General features: G+C 37.7%; 1 protein-coding gene across 1 annotated transcript; it reads left to right on the top strand.

Moving 5' to 3' along the window:
- The first annotated feature begins 4,804 nt into the window (after positions 1-4,804).
- On the top strand, positions 4,805-6,676 carry LOC122276648 (berberine bridge enzyme-like 8). The gene has a single exon (XM_043086523.1). It carries the CDS (start codon positions 4,815-4,817, stop codon positions 6,516-6,518), a length of 1,704 nt encoding a protein of 567 aa, XP_042942457.1. The 5' UTR covers positions 4,805-4,814; the 3' UTR covers positions 6,519-6,676.
- The last annotated feature ends 14,801 nt before the right edge of the window (positions 6,677-21,477 follow it).

The raw sequence follows: 21,477 nt of genomic DNA, 5'->3' as shown, positions 1-21,477 counted from the left end.
TCAGCAAGTCCATTGCCATTCATTAACCATTAAAAGAAAGATATTCACAAAAAAAAAAAAAATAGAAGAAAGAAAAGAATATTAGTACACTATCTGTCACTAGAGGCCACCAAAACACCTAGACATAATCCACAACACAGTATACACAAATGGACACAAACAGCTACACAATCTACAATATTTATTTACACAATCTACTCAAGCAATTTTCAAGAATAGATAAATGGATAATTTGAAGTCAACTCCCAAAAATATTAATCTATCTGCATGCTCATAGGTAAAGTGCTCTGCAAAACCTCATAGTTCCAGACAATACAAATAGGAAGAATTTTTACTTCAGTGACTTTAGGTAATTGGAGTATAAGTAGTGAAAAGTTTACCTACTGCGTCCCTTAATTTTAAGAAACTAAAGGCTTAGTATGATAAATAATTTTTAAGGGATGAAAACAGTTAAATCTCAATTCTTTGGATTAGTGAAATAAAGTGCTCAAGTCTCTTCACTTAAGCTTGTATGATAAATAGTTTTACATAATTGAGCTAAACCATAATTGATGAGGTGTCACTCTATCATGTATATCCCACACAATAATTATTTCCAATTATATAAATGATAATATACTAGCTTCATATGTTACTTATCACTGTTTAATTCTCAATAAATCTAATGTTACTTACTAGCTAGTATATTGTTTAATTATATAAACAATATACTAGCAGTACTACAGACAGTAGTCTTCATTTCATATTATAATTATCATTTACCTTCCATTTAGTGGTAGCCTAACCAATAAATTAGAGTAAATCATTTGGTATGATAATTCAGCTAGGTGAGCACTTATGACATGAATTTAGGGATTTTGATGGTTCATTTCTTTAAACGCCATATTATGGAACAAGGCCATAACTTTTTTTCATTTCACTGAGAGATAGACATGCAGTCTATTGTGGGGGTAAAGGGGGCTTTTTCTGTATACAATATCAGTTACATTCTCGATGGATAAAGAGACCAAGTAGGGATTTCAAGCAAAAATCAGTCAATCGGAGGACACAAATTAAAACTATCACCCAAAAATTATGAACATCCGTATACCCACATCAACACTTAGCCAAAATGCAGACATATATATAAATTGAGCAAGAAAGGAGATGATTTCAGATTCAAACATCTATCAATAGTCTACAAACAAAAAGCTACCATATTGATAAAGCAACGAGCGCGGGTGAAGAGAGAGAGAGAGAGAGAGAGAGAGAGAGAGAGAGAGAGAGAGAGAGAGATTTCATTGCAAAGATACCTGTGGTGACGGAATGGGCTAACCCAAGAGTCGGGCTCGACAACGTCAACTTCAACTTCAAGGTAGAAATCGGTGTGAAAATCACTCCGATAGTAATCACTCACAAACAGAGCTCGTATGAGGAGGAAACGACGAATGTAACTTCCGTGGAAGGAAAATGAAGTGGAGGAAAGAATCTAGGGTTTGGGACATAGTAGACAAGGGAGGTTATCCAAGTCGTGATTCTCAAGGTGGGTGACCTGGGCATTGATGATTCTGAGAAATGGTAAGAACGTCGAAGTGGAGGAGAAGGGTACTTGGTGACAGAGTGGGCATATAATTTCGGGGGGAAAAATTAAAGTGCTCTTGCGATTTGGTGCCTGCACACAATAGCAACGAGACTATCCCGCTGCAACAAAAATTTCCTTATTACAAAGCATATTTTCGCTGCTCTAAAGTAATTAATCGCTGCAAAAAATTAAAGTTGATGCGCCCCAGCTTTAAATCGTAAATTGATGTGAAAACATGGCAACGAGTTTAATTTTGCTATAAAAAATTACCTATTGCAACGATTTTAATTGTAACAAAATAAAAAACATTGCAAAAGGTCATATTTCTTGTAGTGCAAGGTGTGTCGACCATTAAAAAAATTGATTTTTTCATATTAGTTCTAGATTTTTTCGCTTTGAGTGGATAACACGATGCATATGGATCACCTATAAATAACATTCATTGTAATGGACCAATCTATCTGTAATTAAGCCTGAGAATCGATTGTATCTCTTTTCTATAACTCATGTGGCTGTTAATGGCTAAAACTTAATTATTAGTACCTATTTTCTTTCTGAGAATGTTATGGCAATGTCCCTAGCATCTAATATCGTTTTCTTTGACTCTCTATGCCAAGATCTCTCATTGTCTCTCTTTATTTTATCTCCATAAAAATCCCATAAAAGTTTTACTCGTGAAAATTTTTTAAGGTATAAGTCTACAAGTCTTTATTAACATTTTCACAAAGAGTAATGATAGATATAGTTCTAGAGTGTGCAAGGAAGGTGCGTCGACCTTTAAAAAAAATTAATTTTTTCATATTAGTCCCAGATTTTTCTGATTTTAGTGGATAACACAATGCATATGGATCACCTAGAAATAACATGCATTGGGATGGACCAATCTATTCGTAATTAAATGTGAAATCGATACCATCTCTTTTCTATAACTTATATGTGGCTGTGAATGTCTAAAAAATTAATTATTAGCACCTATTTTCTTTTTGAAAATGATATATATGGAAATATCCCTAGCATGCAATATCGTTTTCTTTGACTTGTGTGTCAAGATCTCTCGTTCTCTCTCTTTATTATGTGTCTCTAAAAATCCTGTAAAAGTTTGACACGGGATTCAGTTTTAGAGTGTGCAAATAAGGTGTGTCGACCATTAAAAAAATTGATTTTTTCATATTAGTTCCAAATTTTTCCGCTTTGAGTGGATAACACGATGCATATGGATCAGCTATAAATAACATTCATTGTAATGGACCAATCTATCCGTAATTAAGTCTGAGAATCGATTGCATCTCTTTTCTATAACTCATACGTGGCTGTTAATGGCTAAAACTTAATTATTAGTACCTATTTTCTTTCTGAGAATGTTATGGCAATGTCCCTAGCATCTAATATCGTTTTCTTTGACTCTATGCCAAGATCTCTCATTGTCTTTCTGTATTTTATCTCCATAAAAATCCCATAAAAGTTTTACTCGTGAAAAATTTTTAAGGTATAAGTCTACAAGTCTTTATTAACATTTTTACAAAAATAACGGTAGATATAGTTCTAGAATGTGCAAGCAAGGTGTGTCGATCATTAAAAAATTAATTTTTTCATATTAATCCGAGATTTTTCCACTTTGAGTAGATAACAGGATGCATATGGATCACCTAGAAATAACATGCATTGGGATGGGGACTAATCTAATCTTAATTAAATGTGAAAATCATGCATCGGGATGGACCAATCTATTCGTAATTAAATATGAAAATTGATACCATCTCTTTTCTATAACTATATGTGGCTGTAAATGTCTAAAAAATTAATTATTAGCACCTATTTTCTTTTTGAGAATGATATATATGGGAATATCCCTAGCTAGCATGCGATATCGTTTTCTTTGACTTGTGTGGCAAGACCTCTCATTCTCTCTATTTATTATGCGTCCCTAAAAATACCGTAAAAGTTTGACGCGGGATAATTTTTTAAGGTATAAATATACAAGTCTTTATTAATATTTTCACGAAGAGTAACGTTAGGTATACTTCTAGAGTGTGCAAGCAAGGTGACTAGTCCACCGTTAAAAAAGTTTACTTTTTTCATGTAATTAAGTATTGGTTTTATCGACTTTTTTTTAAAGAGTGTGAATGGCTTGCACACTCTGATTAGACTGTAGATATAATTTCTCATTCACAAATTCTGTTTGCACCCATGGATAAGCCGGATGCATTGACTTGGTAAGCCTATTAATTAATTGTTCAGTAGGTCCATCCACTGGAGCAAAAACGATATTTGAGATGAAAATTTGTCACAAAAAATAGTATTTTCGTTCCGAAAATGATTTTGGTATGAAAACTTCGCGCCAAAGTTGTCCTAATATCGCTGCCCCAAAATATATTTTGTGATGAAGGTTGTATCCCTGCTCTAATAGTATGGATGTGTTCGAAGGCCTATTGTGTACAATCGATATTGAATGTTCTATGCATGTAATCATTTGAATGATTTATAATATATATATGTACGAACAATTTTAGAACGTTCGAACAGTAGAAAAGATTTTTCTTAAATAATAAAAAACATTTAATAGACGTGCATAATATCTTTGAAAATACATTAGAATTTGTTTAAAATGCATAAAAAGTAGTCTCATTCTTTTTAAATTCCAACAAAACTTATGAGAATATTTTTTTTAGTCTAAAGGCTGACGTTGCTGCCTATCAATGCGCCAATTGGAAGTGGATTTTGTTAAATAATATAAAATGATAAATAATAAACACACGTGTCTGTTACAATTTTAATTTGTTTACATCGAAATGGAAGAGAGATAAATTACGTGCAACATTCTCACGGGACGTGTGCAAGACATTACAGTAGTTCTGGATATATTATATTTGCAATTATCTAGAAATTCAATATTATGCAGAAGGAACGCACGTAGGTTTCAATGGCAATATAGGTATATACGACAAATGATTTGGATTGTCAACGTCTATAACTCTATATGGCAAGCTGCCGAAGTATCGGCGCCACCTCTTCCTCTTTGAAGTCAATTACGATGAGCCTTGCATGCTCTTCTTATCAAGTGTTTTTTTTTATTAATTATTATTATTATTATTAAGTAATGATAAATATAGCTCTAAATAGATAAGTTTTATATAACCTTTTTATTATTTTCGCAATTTTAATGTATGGTCTATTTTTTTTACAAAGACTTGCATAAAATTTATTTATATGAAACTTATTATTATTATTATTTTAAGGAGTTTCTTTGTCGCACATGATCTGCATTCTACGTACATATATATATATTGCCAATCCAAGGATTCGACGGAAAAACCCAACTTTCTTAATTACTATGCAGAATCAAAGATTACTAAAAATGAAAACTTCAGTACTACTGCCTGCAGCAATGCTTTCATGGCTCTCACTTCTCCTACTGATCTCCATCTCATGGATTTCTTCCGTTTCAGCCACCTCTGGCTCATTTGTTCACTGCCTTTTGAGCCATTCTCAGCCCTCTCATCCAATATCTGCGGCTATCCATACTCCCAACAATGGCTCCTACTCTTCTGTTCAGCAACGTTACATCCGAAACCTCCGATTCAAGACGTTCAGTAAACCTTATCTCATTCTCACTGCTTTGCATGTGTCCCACATTCAAGCAGCCGTGGTTTGTGCTCACAGGCAGAACCTGCAAATGAAGATCAGAAGTGGAGGCCATGACTATGAGGGTCTTTCTTATGTTGCTGAGGTCCCGTTCTTTATCCTCGACATGTTCAAGCTCCGTTCCATTCACATTGATATGGAAAGTGAGACCGCTTGGGTCCAGACCGGGGCAACTCTCGGCGAGGTTGTTTATGGAATCTACGAGAAAAGTAAAACCCATGGCTTTCCTGTTGGTGTTTGTCCTACAGTCGGTGTCGGAGGGCAAATTAGCGGAGGAGGCTATGGTAATATGATGAGAAAGCACGGCCTGTCAGTGGATAACATTATTGACGCCCAGATTGTCAACGTTAAGGGCAAACTTCTTGACAGAAAATCTATGGGAGAAGATCTGTTTTGGGCCATTAGAGGTGGTGGAGGAGCCAGCTTTGGAGTGGTTGTTTCTTACAAAATCATAATCGTTCGCATTCCGAAAACAGTGACTGTTTTCCAGGTTACGAAGACCTTGGACCAAAATGCCACAGACATCGTGTATCGGTGGCAACATGTTGCAGATAAGTTGGATAACAACCTTTTTATCAGGCTTATCTTGGACGTGGTAAATGGAACTGATGACCAGAAGACTGGAAGAGCTAGATTCCTTGCCTTGTTCCTTGGAGACTCTGACAAACTTCTCTTAGTCATGAAAAAGAGCTTCCCGGAATTGGGATTGAAAAAATCAGATTGCAACGAAACCAGCTGGGCTCAATCTGTGCTAATTTTCTGGAAGTACACTAACGGGACAGCAAACGTCCATGATTTGCTCAACCGAACACAAGATCTTGCTTACTTCAAGAGGAAATCAGACTATTTGAAGAAGCCAATTTCCAAGGATGGGCTGGAGGTGATTTGGAAGAGATTGATTGAGCTGCAGCACGTAGCACTGACATTCAATCCTTATGGTGGAAGAATGGCTGAGATTCCGGCGAAGGAAACTCCATTCCCACATCGAGCTGGGAATCTGGCAAAGATTCAGTATGCAGTAGACTGGCATGAGGCAGCGAAAGAGGATTACTATATAAATTTGACAAGAAAGCTTTACAGTTACATGACTCCATATGTGTCCAAGAATCCAAGAGTGGCATTTTTCAACTACAAAGATCTTGACCTGGGAATAAATCACAACGGAAAGGACAGTTACTCGGAAGGAAAAGTTTATGGAATCAAGTATTTCAAGGGTAATTTCAAGAGGTTGGTGAAAATCAAGACTGAGGTTGATCCTGGTAACTTCTTTAGGAATGAACAAAGTGTCCCGACTCTGCCGCACGGACGGTACTAGTGTTTGTATATATATAGACACAGAGTATTGGTGCGGCACCATTGGTGCCTAGCTAGCTAGGATCTCAGCGCTTAAAGTATTTCTTCTTGTGTGTGGTATGTAAATAGTAACATATTTATAACATATTTATAACAGACAATATTAAAGCAGTACGTTAATCTATAGTGAAAAACGATGGATGGAAATCCCAAACAGGCATGACGCAATGATCTCATGGCATTATCTCTTCCTGATGTACTTTACTTTCGTCCCGAATTTTCTATTTTAATTTCTTCTTTCATTCTTTCATTAGAATTGGATGGTATTCTAACCAATTAATGTTTTAAGTTTCGTGTTGTGACCAATGCAGTTTAAATATTGGAAATGAATATTTTGGTACCGTTGTGTGTTTTAGTATATCATTTCGAGATTAAGTGTATATATATATATATTTATATCTATATATAAATTGATAACTAATAGAATAAATATATGTATATATGTAAGTGTGCACCATGTATGTGTGTGTATATATATTGAAGGATTATCAATTTATAAAATGAATATACATTGATAACATTAAAGAATTAGAGATATTAATGTCAAAAGATAATATTTGTTTGGGGGGGGGGATTTTTCCTGGGACCTAAAGTTCAAGAATATAGGCCTAGATAAGGGGTGCCTAGTCAACCCAAGTAAACCCTGGCCCAACAAGATCCTTCAAGTCTGGAAGGGAGAGAATACATGATGTTGGGGTTCTCGTTGGAGCTGTAACACCCATTCTTGTGGTGGGTCATTTAGAAAATAATTTTAATAAAAATAAACAGGAATTACAGTTGTTTTTGAATTTTCTTTTCCTTTCGTGCCAGGATAAAAAATACTTTATGTTTATGAATAAAACTTGTTTTCTTAATTTAAAAGGTTATAGCGGAAAACATTAAATTTTATAATTAAAGTCTCCCGTACAAAATATCTTACATAGGCTTTCGTACTCTCCCCCTTGGGCTGTGCCTGTCCTGACGGGCCATGATTATCTTGTCCCTGGGAGGGCACGCATTAAAACTAAAATAAGTCGATGACTCATAAGCATTAATTCATACAATTAAAATATAATAACGTAGATTTTTAGTCATGCATTCATCATTCCATACACATCATATACTTATCATGCATAGACATGCAGTTCATCTTTTCTTACATTTTAAAGACAAACATTTTTAAAGAAATATGTTGCCTTCATTTATTAAAGAGTTTGTTCATGCATACATCTTTTCTTACATACATTCATGCATATATTATTTCATACATACATGCATTCTTTCTTAACATGCATACATTCTTTCTTATCACTTTCATTGGCCATTGTACACTATTGCGTTCCGTGTGCTGGGGCTAACGGTCTTTTGGACAAGATTCCACATGTGGCCACGGGTTGGAAATCCATTCCGTCAGGGTGCAACATTGCGTACACTACCAGTACTACTTACTCGGCATTGCAATCTGCCCAATCCAGTTCTTTGGTACCTTTTCCATTCCATTCATGTGGCCGTTACGTATTTTCATACATTAAGTATTCATTCCATTCATTCATTTAAGTCCTTTTATTTCTTTTCAGTCCATTCATTCAATTACAGTCTATTAATTCATTTCACTTCTTATAGTTCGTACAATTCTTTACAGTTCTTACAGTCATTTCATTCATAAAAGTTATTTTGAAAGCATGGGACATGTTAAAACAGTTTTCTTTCATGACATCATTTAAAATGTCAATTTGTGCATAATTTAAAACGTCAGTTCGTTTCATTTCGTGAACATACATACAATACGTACCACTTATAGTATCCATCCATGTATACACTTACTTACTTTGGGTGCGTGAAAGAGGGCTGCCAAGGAGGGTTGTTACGTACATATTCTTGAAAACTAATACTTAGCATTCTTTTTCATAAAGCGTGTTTCTTAAAGAAAAAAGTTTCATTTTCATTTTCTTCTATTTAGAAAACTCTAGAAGAGTTTGAATGCAATACTTACCTGGACTTCATGCCATACTCATTCCATGCAGTCCATTCGTGTGCAAGTCAGATGATAACCTACATGCATACACATAACCTTACGTCATTCTCTATCTAATGCATAAGCAACTATACTTGAAATAGAACTATGCTTCACTTGGAACACTCTTCATCCATCCCTGGGCTCTTACATGCCATTTACTATGGTAAAACTTTCAGTGTCTTAAGGAAAGGTGAACCTCCTTGATTCACCTTAGGGTTAAGACATTAAGACCTTCATCTTATTCTTCTATCAACCACATGTCGACGCATGACTCAGACTGACTAAGTCATGCATCCCAATCCTAGACAACTTACCCATTACTATCTCCATGTATCCTATCCCATACTCAATCCTTATTCCTATCCATACATGCCACATGACTTTAAGCCAACTTTGAGACTTAACGTCGTGTAACCATGCTGAGGACAGATTACTCATTACATATGATAAACCTGTCCAGCACACATTTCTTTCTAGAGGCACATCTACCTCATCCCTTTTATCACCTAAGACCAACTTATAGTCCAATGAACGCCCGCTTGTATAAACAAGGTCCATACTCTGATGCCAACTTGTTCAAACCTGGTTGATAGGATTCTTCCTACTTCGTGGCCCTGTAAAGTTCGTCCCGACACTTAACAATAGGACTGCATCCACAAATGCATCTCTGTCACATCACGTAGCTTGAGACTATTCCCAAGTTACGGCACGACGCCCGTCATGCTTCCGCTACACTACTCTTACACTTTTCCACTACTTCACACATACTCTTAGCCATACGTCAACCACAATGTGACACCTGTCACATCGAACTACAAGCCACACCACAACTACTTTAGGACACTGTTACACAATTCTCGACACTACCCAGTACATTCTACACTCCTCGACTATGCAACCATTATTTTATTCACAACATACCATACGGTGCGTTGCTACACAACATCGACCACATGCCACGTATACTCTCTTCCACTCACACTACTCCACGCATCACTACGATGCATGTCACATGGTGTGTCACTGCACTACATGGAGTATAGGCCACGTGTACTCCCTTCACACACCACGCCGTATTACTACTACAGCATACACCTCACACTCATACTTTACAGCACAGTCCACAACACTACACAATTATGCTCAACACTTCACTACACAACCACACTTCACAACGAACTCCACAATACTAATAGCATAGTCCACAACCTATTAACTAACATATATCGTAAATAACGAGAGATAGAGGGTTATACTGTCGACAAGATAACCCGTGTGTCGCTCGCTGCCTGTCATGAGGAGGAGTAGTACGTGGTAGTTAAACCGATTACAGTGGCTGTCCACCATGTAAAGTGGCAGTTTGGGCTTAGGGATAGCTAGGCATGGTCTTGGAAAGGCTCAAGGTGGCCTCATGGTGGTCTGTGGTAGAGCACGGCGGCATCTCGCCATAAACAGTGCATTCGAGAGTGTGAGACTGCGTTTGAGAGGTGGGGACTTGGTTGGCAAGAAGGAGCTCAAGGAGGAGCCATAGTGGTAAGGGGAGACTGTTGGTGGGGCTAGAACCCACGCCCGACGGCGCTAAGGCCGTCAATGGTGGTGAAGCTGTGTAGGATACCCATTTATGGGTTATGTGTGTGTGTGCCACTGGGAGGGAGAGAGGAGGTGGGTTTGGTGGGGGTTGGTCACTGGTGAAGGGCGAAGGTTGCTGGTGAGGTGCGACGGCCTGAGTTACCACGTACGGTGGCGCACTAGGTGAAACCCATGTGGGTAGGCCGTGCCTTTGTTAGGAGCGATCTAAGGGAGGAGAGGGAGCTGGAGGAAGGGGAGGCTATGGAGGGGAAGCCTATGAGGTGGTGGAGCTATTGGTGGTGCTTGGTGGCCACATTGGCCGCGTACGACAGCGCTAGGAGGAGATAAATGGGTTTTCATACCCATTTGGTTGAAGGGAGGAGGAGAGAGAGTGGGTTGCCAGTGAGACTCACCACTGATGGGATGGACTCGTGATTGAGCTGAATTATTACATTTTTAATGCTTTTGGAACCAATATATATTAATTCTTTCATTACTTTATCATTGGTTTTATATGAAAAAATGAATAAATCAAAGTTGTGATTTTAATTGATTAAAAGCATGAATTTCTGCTCTAATTTTATCAACTGTTGGTTCGAGCGAGTTACGGGAAAAGAGATCGCTCGAGCGAATTCAGGCAGAATCGAATGCTTGATGTTCGCTCGACAGGCCGCTCGAGCTAAATCAGGCAAAGTCGAACGCTTGATGTTCGCTCGACAGGCCGCTCGAGCTAACTCAGGCAGAGTCAAACGCTCGATGTTCGCTCGACACTCCGCTCGAGCGAATATCGTATTTTACAGATCATGGTTTATTCCGCCGTCAGAGTATATATATGTTTTTTTTAAATCTTATGAGGACTCTTGGCTTGGAAAACTCTGTTTTGAGTAGAGAAACACTTAGAATTCATTAATTTCCATTGATTTTCATTCAGATTCGGAGAGGAGGATTCATACAATCGATCATTCACACAGCTACACAATTTCCATTGGATCATTCACTCATACTGCAGCAGATTGAAGAACTCCTTGAGGGGTCCAATTGCCACTGCAGCTCAGCCTCCTCCACCGCTTCGAATCTTCATCTCCATTCAATTGTCTTGATCTTTTTATTTCCCTACTTGCTATTTCATTTCAGTTTTGAGTTTCTGAATTATTTTGGAGAATTTTGATTTAGAAGTTTGATTAATTTATTTGCTATTCATTTAATTCATGTTATTTACTTTTATCCTTTCGTTAAGCTTTCATTTTAATAGTGATTACAATTACGGTGGTTTAATTTGAGAATTTGTGATTTGAATATAATGATGAACCCTAGAACATTGATTTTGGGGCTTTTCAATTTTCAGTGCATGTTTTGTCAATTACTTCCTAATTTAGTTTACTTCTTAATTTAGTTTTATTAATTTCTGAGTTTAATCTATTAGTTCTTTACATTCCAATCCGACAATCAAAATCTAAAAACATGAAACTAGTCCATGACTAGTACCCTTTTCCATCCATTGGACATACCATCATTTTATTTTCTCTTTGTGAAGTTTTTCACCCTTTTCAACGAGTTTGATTTTTAAGTAACTTTCCCTGAGGAAACGATTCAGGAATTTATTGCTAATTATTACACGACATCCTCCTGCACTTGGGATAGCTTTAGTGCTACTAATTTTTTAGTGAGTCAAGTTTTTGGCGCCGTTGCCTGAGAAAGTATTTTAGCTTAAATTTAAACTCGTTATTTTTATTATGCTCTTTAAACTGATGTTTCATGTCATGGGTGAGGGACAGTTCAAATAGGTTGCTTAGAGTCACATCGAGTGTTGAGAGTAGTATACACAGTTTGGAGATAGATAGCTCTTCTGTCTTTTCTATTAGTGAGTCAGGTGAGGAAATTGAAATTGAATCAGAAAACATGGCTGCACCTGCACCACGCACTCTTAAGGATTATTTGCAACCCACTCGCACCACTACACCTTCATGCATTGTTTTACCTGAAAATGCATCTAATTTCTCTATTAAGTATGGCATGATGTCAGTGATACCTCAGTTACACGGAATGGATTCTGAGAGTCCTTACCAGCACTTGACAGATTTTGGGTTGGCTTGCACTACTTTTATTACTAGGGCTGTTACTGATGAATTTATTAGACTTCGTTTATTTCCTTTCTCTTTAAAGGATAAGCGAAGATTTGGTTTAATTCTTTGAGATCTAATTCTATTTCTAGTTGGTCTGATATGCAGCGTGAATTCTTACAAAATTTTTTTCCTTTTCAGAGAACTCAGTTTTTGCAAGAACAAATCAGATAGTTCAATCAGAGACCTAATGAGACCTTTTAGGCTAGTTGGAAAAAATTTAAAGATTTGGTGAACATTTGTCCACATCATGGTTTTGAATCTTGGAGGTTGGTGAGCTATTTTTACACTAGTCTCACTCCAGAATGCAAACAGTTTGTTCAAACAATGTGCAATGAGGAGTTCTTTAGCAAGGAACCTGATGAAGCACTATCATTTTTTGACTACCTTGCTGAGAGTGCACAACAGTGGAACACTCGTACTGATCGAGTTCTATTAGCAGCACAGCCACTGAGGGCTATTTTTGGAGGGGGCAGATATGAGTTTAAGGAAAACACTGATGTTCAAGCTCGAATAGCTGCATTGACTAGAAGACTGGAGGTAATGGAAATGGAAAAAGTGAAGGCCGTGAAAGTAGTAGAGGCATGTTCTATATGTGCTGATTCAAACCATAAGACCCAAGACTGTCCGATTATGCCAGTATTTCAATAAGGTGGGTCTGAGCAGATGCAATCAGCTAACTGGGTTAATAGAGCACAGAATCAGCCTTTCTCCAACACATATAATCCGGGGTGGAGGAATCACCCAAATTTCTCATGGAGAAATGATCAGCCTGGTCGGTCCCCACCACCTCAGCAGCAGCCACTTAATCAGGGTGCTCCTCAGCACCAGTATCCGCCATATCAGAATCCTCAGAGCTATCCTTATGTAGCTCATCCTGGATTTTAGCCTCATGTAGCTGCACAGAGTTCTCAGCCTTCATCATCTGCAAAGAAGACCCTAGATGACAGTATGACTCAGATGGCCAATACACTTCAGCAATTCATGCAGATTCAGGCGACCACAAATAATCAGAACACTCAGGCCATAAATGAGTTGCGAGGCACTATTAATAAGATGAGCACAACCTTGAGCACCCTAGAGAAAGGGAAATTTTCAGCACAGTCGCAACCTAATCTTCAAGTATATAGGCAGCAACAACAACAAGTGCATAATTCTCATGGGATGTTATTGAGACAGCGAAGGCAATTCTTACATTGAGAAGTGGGAAGGAAGTTCCCCAACCAGAGATGCCTATAGACACACAGGTAGTTGGTCCTACACCTGAAGATGTAACAGAGACTGATAAAACTGAAAAAGAATCAGAAATAGTGAGACCATAGCTGAAGAAGCCTGTGAGTACAGATGTTGAGACTAGTAAGGGATACCAACCTGTGGTTCCCTATCCTCAGAGATTGGCAGCTGGCCAAAAGAACAAGTATCACACGAAGATTCAAGAGATTTTCAAGCAAGTGAAGATCAATATTCCACTCTTGGATGCCATACAACAAGTGCCTTCATATGTAAAATTTTTGAAGGACTTGTGCACAGTGAAGAGGAAGCTGAATGTGAAGAAGAAAGCTTTCCTAACGGAGCAAGTTAGTGTATTGATATTGAGCGAGACTCCTCAGAAGTTTGGAGATCCTGGCTCTCCCAACATTTCCATTATGATTGGTGAATCACGCATTGGGAGAGCTTTACTTGATTTGGGGAGTAGTGTGAACTTGCTACCGTTCTCACTATATGAGCAGTTGGGATTGGGTGAGCTGAAAAAGACCTCCATCATGCTACAGCTGGCTGACAGATTAGTTAAGGTACCGAGGGGTATTGTAGAGGACGTGTTGGTCCAGGTGGACAAATTCTACTACCCAGTAGATTTTGTGGTTCTTGACATGCAGCAGCCGGTCTCCACTATTTACCAAACTTCTGTCATCCTAGGAAGACCATTTCTAGCTACATCAAATGCATTGATCAATTGCAGAAGTGGAGTTTTGAAGCTTACCTTTGGAAACATGGCACTTGAGTTGAACATTTTCAGCCCTAGCAAGATGCCAGCACATTTTGATGACACTAGTGATTTGAATGCTGTGGAGAGTTTGACACCAACAGATTTTATTTGCTCAACTTCTCCCTTATCTGATGATGATTATATTTTTCAGACACCTGAATTTTTACTTGATGAGAAAATTGATCATATCAATGAAGATGACTTTGATTTTTTTGATTGTTTTGTAGATTCTTCTTTACCACTTGAAGTACAATTTGCGGGAGCAAGATGGAAACCCCAGTTTGAAGCTCTACCACCACCAGACATGCTTAAATCTTCAGAGGAAGAAGTTCCCCAGTTGGAGTTGAAACCACTTCCTCAAGATTTAAAATATGTGTTTCTTGGTCCTGAAGAAGGCACTTTTCCGGTAGTGATTTCCTCAAAGCTAAATCAGAAAGATGAAGCCCAGTTGATTGAAGTATTAAGGAAGCATCGATGCACAATTGGTTGGACAATAGCCGACATCAAGGCATTGATGTCGCTGTATGTACCTACAGAATCCATCTTGAAGATGATGCTAGACCAGTTCGTGATGCTCAACGTAGGCTCAATCCTACCATGAAGGAAGTTGTGAAAGAGGAGGTGCTTAAGCTACTCGCAGTGGGTATCATTTATCCCATCTCAGACAGTAAGTGGGTAAGTCCAACTCAAGTGGTACCAAAAAAATCTGGTTTGACTGTCATAAAAAATGATAAAAATGAGTTGATTCCAACTAGAATGGTTACTGGCTAGAGAATGTGCATTGATTATAGAAAACTTAATTCAGCCAGTAGGAAGAGTAGCTGGTAATGCATATTATTGTTTCTTAGATGATTATTCTAGTTATTATCAAATTGCTGTAGTGCCTGAGGATCAGGAGAAAATCACTTTCACCTGTCCTTTTGGCACTTTTCTGACATGATTGATGATATTTGTGAAATATTCATGGATGATTTCTCTGTTTTTGAAAAATCCTTTGAGAGTTGTTTGCATAATTTGGCACGTATTCTCCAGAGATGTGAGGAAAAAAATCTTTTACTTAATTGGGAGAAATGCCAATTTATGGTCACTCAGGGTATTGTCTTGGGACATATTGTTTCTTATGAGGGTATAAAGGTCGACAAGGTAAAGATTGAATTAATATCTAAACTTCCTATTCCTAGGATGGTTAAGGATATTCGTTCTTTTCTTGGTCATGCTGGCTTTTATAGGCGGTTTATTCAAAGGTTTAGTTCTATTGCAAAACCTTTGTGCACTCTTTTACAAAATGATATTGAATTTGTTTGGACTGATGAGTGCCAAAAATCTTTTGATACCCTTAAGAAATTGCTTACCACTGCACCTATTGTGCAACCTCTGCAGTGGGACCTTCTCTTTGAGATTATGACAGATGCTAGTGACTATGCCTTAGGAGCTGTTTTGGGGTAGCAGGTGGATTATAGGCCATTTGTGATTTATTATGCTAGTAGAACCTTGAATGATGCCCAGAAAAATTATACCACTACTGAAAAAGAATTGCTTGCAGTGGTTTTTGCACTTGATAAATTTCAGACTTATATGCTTGATTCTCCTGTTACTATTTTCACTAACTACTCTGCTCTTAAGTATTTGTTGGCTAAGAAAGATGCAATACCACGCTTGATTCGCTGGATTCTATTAGTTCAAGAGTTCAACATCAACATTAAGGACAAGAAAGGAGTAGAAAACGTGGTAGCTGACCACCTCTCTAGATTGTCATCATCTCCTTCTTCAAATGTCAGCCTTCCTCTTGATGATAGTTTCCCGGATGAGCAGCTGTTTGTGGTTGATAGAGCTCCCTGGTATGCTGACATAGTCAATTATCTGGTGATTAAGCGAATGCCTTCTGAATGGTCCACCCAAGATAAGCGCCGGTTTCTCTCTAAGGTACGACATTTTTATTTTGATGATCCATATCTTTTTAAATATTGTTCAGACCAATTGATTCGAAAATGCATTCCTGATGATGAGCTTTATTCGGTTTTGAGATTTTGTCATATGGGTGCATGTGGTGGTCATTTCTCAGCAAAGAAAACAGTTTCAAAAATTTTGCAAAGCGGTTTTTACTGGCCTTCCATGTTTAAAGATGCTTATAACTTTTGCAAGGCTTGTGAGCCTTTTCAAAAATTGGGATCCATTAGCAAAAGAGACATGATGCCTCTTTCCCCTATTCTTACTTTATAAATTTTTGATTGTTGGGGAATAGACTTCATGGGACCTTTTCCAGTTTCCTTTGGAAACACATATATTCTATTGGCTGTGGATTATGTTTCAAAATGGGTGGAGGCCATTGCTTGCAAAACAAATGACCATCATGTTGTCCTGAAATTTTTGCAATCTTTGTTTGCTCGTTTTGGCATGCCAAAAGTTATTATAAGTAATGGGGTTCTCATTTTTGCAATAAATCATTTTCTACACTTGTGAAGAAATATGGTATCACACACAGAGTTTCTACCCCTTATCACCTTCAAACAAATGGGCAAGCTGAATTGGCAAACAGAAAGATAAAAATTATTTTAGAGAAAACCATCAAGCCTAATAGGAAAGATTGGTCGGTTAAACTTCTTGATACTTTGTGGGCTTATAGGAAAGCTTTTAAAACAAATCTAGGGATGTCTCCTTATCGATTAGTTTATGGTAAAGCTTGTCATTTACCTGTTGATATTCAGCATCGAGCTCTTTGGGCCATAAAACATGTTAACATGTCACTTGATGAAACTTCAGGGTTGAGAAAATTGCAGATCAATGAATTGGATGAAGCTCGTCGGAATGCTTATGACAATGCTCAGCTTGCAAAGGAACGCATGAAAATTCTGCATGATCAGAAAATTCATCCAAAGCATTTCACACTTGGCCAGGAAGTCCTCCTTTACAATTCTAGCTTGCACATTTTTCCTGGAAAGTTGAAATCCCAATGGAGAGGGCCGTACATTGTAAAGACCATTCATTCTCATGGTGCGGTAGACATTGTCAATCTGAAGAATGGTAATAGCTTCACTGTCAACAGACAACGTCTAAAGTCATTTCTGAAGGTCTTTGATCCACATGAAAAGATCTTGTGAAAGACCCCAGGGAAGTGTTTTGATTTGCTTCTCCTTCTTTACAGTTTTCTTTACTTGCTTTGTTTTTATTTGTTCTTTTGCTTTGATTTTATATTTCATATTGTTTGTTTGTTTTGCTTGTTTTTTTTTGCACTTTGTTTTCTTTCGTTCAACTCATTGAGGACTATGTCTCTCACTAGTTGGGGGGTAGCATGTGTGCACAATTTAAAAAAATATATATAAAAAATAAAAAAAATAAGATTTGTGAAATTTGAGCATTTTGGTGGAGTAGTTGAGCGGGATCACTTGTGAAGATTTATTTTCAAGCTTAAACATAGAGAATGATTTTTTATGTATCATATTTTGTTGATATGTGGCTTGAAACACCTGGATGTTATGCTTATTGAGATGAAACGTGATAAAATTTTTGTAGAACGAAAGGCAAATTTTGAAGGACATTTTGCACATGCTTACGCTTGTAGTGTTCCGTATTTACCATTTATTGATTTAACACTGGAGAAGTAAACTGCAGGACTACCGAGCCATGCCAAAAAGCAAAAAAGAAAAAAGAAAAAGAAAAGAAAAGAAAAGAAAAAAGGATTTGAAAAGAAAAGAAGAAAAGAAAAAAACAAAAAGAAGAAAAAAAAAAGAGAGAAAATGAATAAAGACGACTTAGTGAACTTTCCTAAGTAAAAATGGCTAGAAATAGTTACCCAAGACTTTGGGGGTTGAGTGTCCAACCTTTAAAAACAGAGCTGACGTGAAAACTGCTAGTCCCTTGGGCTTTGAGGTAGTTAGAATCAGCAATGATTAATCTTAAAGTTGAAAAATCCTATGGCAAATCATGTCTAGTAATGAGGAACACACAACTGGTCTAACTCCACACACACATTTGAGTTCTGAGACATTTGCCTTAATTCTATGTGAAAGATTGTTGAGATAGTCTTGGTGGGTATAAACCTTGGGAGTTTAGTAGTAATGTGTCACTTTTGTGAGAATTGAGAATTGTATTGATTGTTTTTGTTTGAATTTTGATCTTTATTCAATATTCATCTCAATTATTTTTCACTATTTTGCTCAAGGATTAGCAAAATGCTAGTTGGGGGTGTGATTGAGCTAAATTATTACATTTTTAATGCTTTTGGAACCAACATATATTAATTCTTTCATTACTTTATCATTGGTTTTATATAGAAAAATGAATAAATCAAAGTTGTGATTTTAATTGATTAAAAGCATGAATTTCTGCTCTAATTTTATCAACTGTTGATTAATATAGATTATGGTACATATCGCTCGAGCAGCAGCCAGAAGCTGCTGCTCGAGCGAAGTGAGGCAGATTCAAACGCTCGACTTCCGCTCGACAGTGGGCTCGAGCGAGTTACGGGAAAAGAGATCACTTAAGGGGAGGCATTTGGCCGCTCAAGCGAATTCAGGCAGAGTCGAACGCTCGATGTTCGCTCGACAGGCCGCTCGAGCTAACTTAGGCAGAGTCGAATGCTCGATATTCGCTCGAAACTCTGCTCGAGCAAATATCGTATTTTACAGATCAAGGTTTATTCAGCCGTCAGAGTATATATATGTTTTTCTTACATCTTAGGACGACTCTTGGCCTGGAAAACTCTCTTTTGAGTAGAGAAACACTTAGAATTCATTAATTTCCATTGATTTTTATTCAGATTCGGAGAGGAGGATTCATACAATCGATCATTCACACAGCTACACAATTTCCACTGAATCATTCACTCACACTGCAGCAGATTGAAGAACTCCTTGAGGGGTCCAATTGCCACTGCAGCTCAGCCTCCTCCACCGCTTCGAATCTTCATCTCCATTCAATTGGCTTGATCTTTTCAATTCCATACTTGCTATTTCATTTCAGTTTTGTGTTTCTGAATTATTTTGGAGAATTTTGATTTAGACGTTTGAGTAATTTATTTGCTATTCATTTAATTCATGTTATTTACTTTTATCGTTTCGTTAAGCTTTCATTTTAATAGTGATTACAATTACGGTAGTTTAATTTGAGAATTTGTGATTTGAATATAATGATGAACCCTAGAACATTGATTTTGGGGCTTTTCAATTTTCAGTGCATGTTTTATCAATTACTTCCTAATTTAGTTTAATTCTTAATTTAGTTTTATTAACTTCTGAGTTTAATCTATTAGTCCTTTACATTCCAATCCGACAATTAAAATCTAAAAACATGAATCTAGTCCATGACTAGTACCATTTTCCATCCATTGCACATACCATCATTTTATTTTATCTTTGTGAAGTTTTTCACCCTTTTCAACGAGTTTGATTTTTAAGTAACTTTCCCTGAGGAGAGGATCTAGGAATTTATTCCTAATTATTACACGACATCCTCCTGTACTTGGGATAGCTTTAGTGCTACTCATTTTTGAGTGAGTCAAGTTCGCCAATGAGAGGGGGAGTTGTCAGTGGTGGAGGTGAGGCTGGGTGGTCAGTGGTGGCGTCGGTTGGGAGAAGAAGCCTCACGGGTGTGGGAGAGGAAGCAACATGACGGGCTGGGAGAGAGGGAGAGGAGAGAGAAAGAGGAAAGGAAAAAGTGAGGAGAAAAAGAGAGGGGCTTGGGTATTTAATCCGGTCTTTCATTTCAGGATCTACAAAAAGATCTAACGGTAAGTTGAAATATTGATTTGAAAAGGCGTAGGTGTTTTATTTAAAATAAAATACTGAGAGGAATTAAGATAGAATATTATTTTATAAACTAAACTTTATAAAATAATATTCCTTCATCATTAATTAAAATGATGAAGTCTCATTAGTTGTTTAAAGAGAATAAAACCATTTAAATTAATTTAGAGTTTTCAATATAAATTTAAATCTCGTAATATTTTAAATCACTAAAAAATTTAATTTAAATAATTTTTCACAATTATAATATTTTTGGAACTCTTCAAAATAATATAATTACGTCATTTAAAAAGAAATTTAGTCCAATAACACTGAAAATATCACATATAAATTTTTCCAGAATATTTAAAACATCTGTAAGCTTTAAAATATCAAACTTGCTCTAAATTCCGCTTATTATCTTTTAAAACACGCCATCGAGGTACGGCATGTAAAGTGAGGCTCGTAATTAGAGAAGAAAGAAAGAGCGGGTTATTACAGGAGCTACTTGAAGCGTCACACCCACGACATTTAGACTGGACAAGGGTCGCACTATATTAAATACGCATGGCTAGAGAAACCATGGAGAACATGCCACCCTAGTGATAGGGCATGGGCCTTTGACCCCAAACGCAAGTATAAAAACAACTTTGAGACACCGAAATAAGGGTTAGACTTTCTTGACTCTCTCTACTCATACAACTCTCCCGTGCCTTTCTTTGAGTATTACTGACTTAGGTATCGGAGGCTCCCCGGCCACCACCAAGGTCGCCACCTCTTGGTGTTCTCACTTGTTTGCAGGCCCAAAGACTTGAGCTGCTGAGGGCTTAGCCCAAAAGCTTACAAAAAAAAGACGTCAATAATGGCGCTGTCTGTGGGATCTTAGAAAACTTCTGCGTGTCCTTCATATGCTTGTGAGAACCTGTTCTCATACAACTCGAGAGCACAGCGAGACATCGGCACAGATAAACATAGAAGCAAATATCATGGAAATAATGCAACTGGAAGGGGTGGAGAAGGAGACGCGTGATAGCGTTGCTGACCAGCTGTGAGTCACTGGAGGGGGAACCGGCATTGCTCATGCTAGGGAGGAAGCACAGACTGCTCTCCCGGTTGCACTGGATTGCACCCCAGCGGAGGGTGAATTACGAGATGAATATGTGCTCAAGAAGGTAGAGTTGAACAAACTGTTGGAATTAGTCTTGTTGAAAAGCACTGCCAGGATTGGCACAGGGATGAACGTCGAAATGAGGGCTGCCTACAACATCTCCTCGTGGAGCATTACGATGTCTATGCCTAGAGTCATGAAGACATGCCTGGAATCAACCCAACGATCATGCAGGATCATCTGAGTGTGCACCCTAGGGCCAAAGGAATAAGGCATAGGCACAGGAGCTTTAGTCTGTAGAGAAAAACACCGCCATTGCTCCAAAGGTTGACCAGCTACTCGTGGCAAGCTTCATACGGGAAGCGCACTACCCAGACTAGCTGTCCAATATGGTGCTCATAAATAAACCAAACGGCAAGTG

Source organism: Carya illinoinensis, chromosome 9 (genome assembly GCF_018687715.1).
Source record: "Carya illinoinensis cultivar Pawnee chromosome 9, C.illinoinensisPawnee_v1, whole genome shotgun sequence".
In the NCBI taxonomy this organism is placed as follows: domain Eukaryota; kingdom Viridiplantae; phylum Streptophyta; class Magnoliopsida; order Fagales; family Juglandaceae; genus Carya; species Carya illinoinensis.
Note: the sequence above shows the minus strand (reverse complement) of the source record. Positions and strands in the feature narration are given on the sequence as shown.

Coding starts and splice junctions, on each gene's coding strand:
- LOC122276648 (XM_043086523.1), top strand. CDS start 4,815: ATGATCTGCATTCTACGTACATATATATATATTGCCAATCCAAGGATT.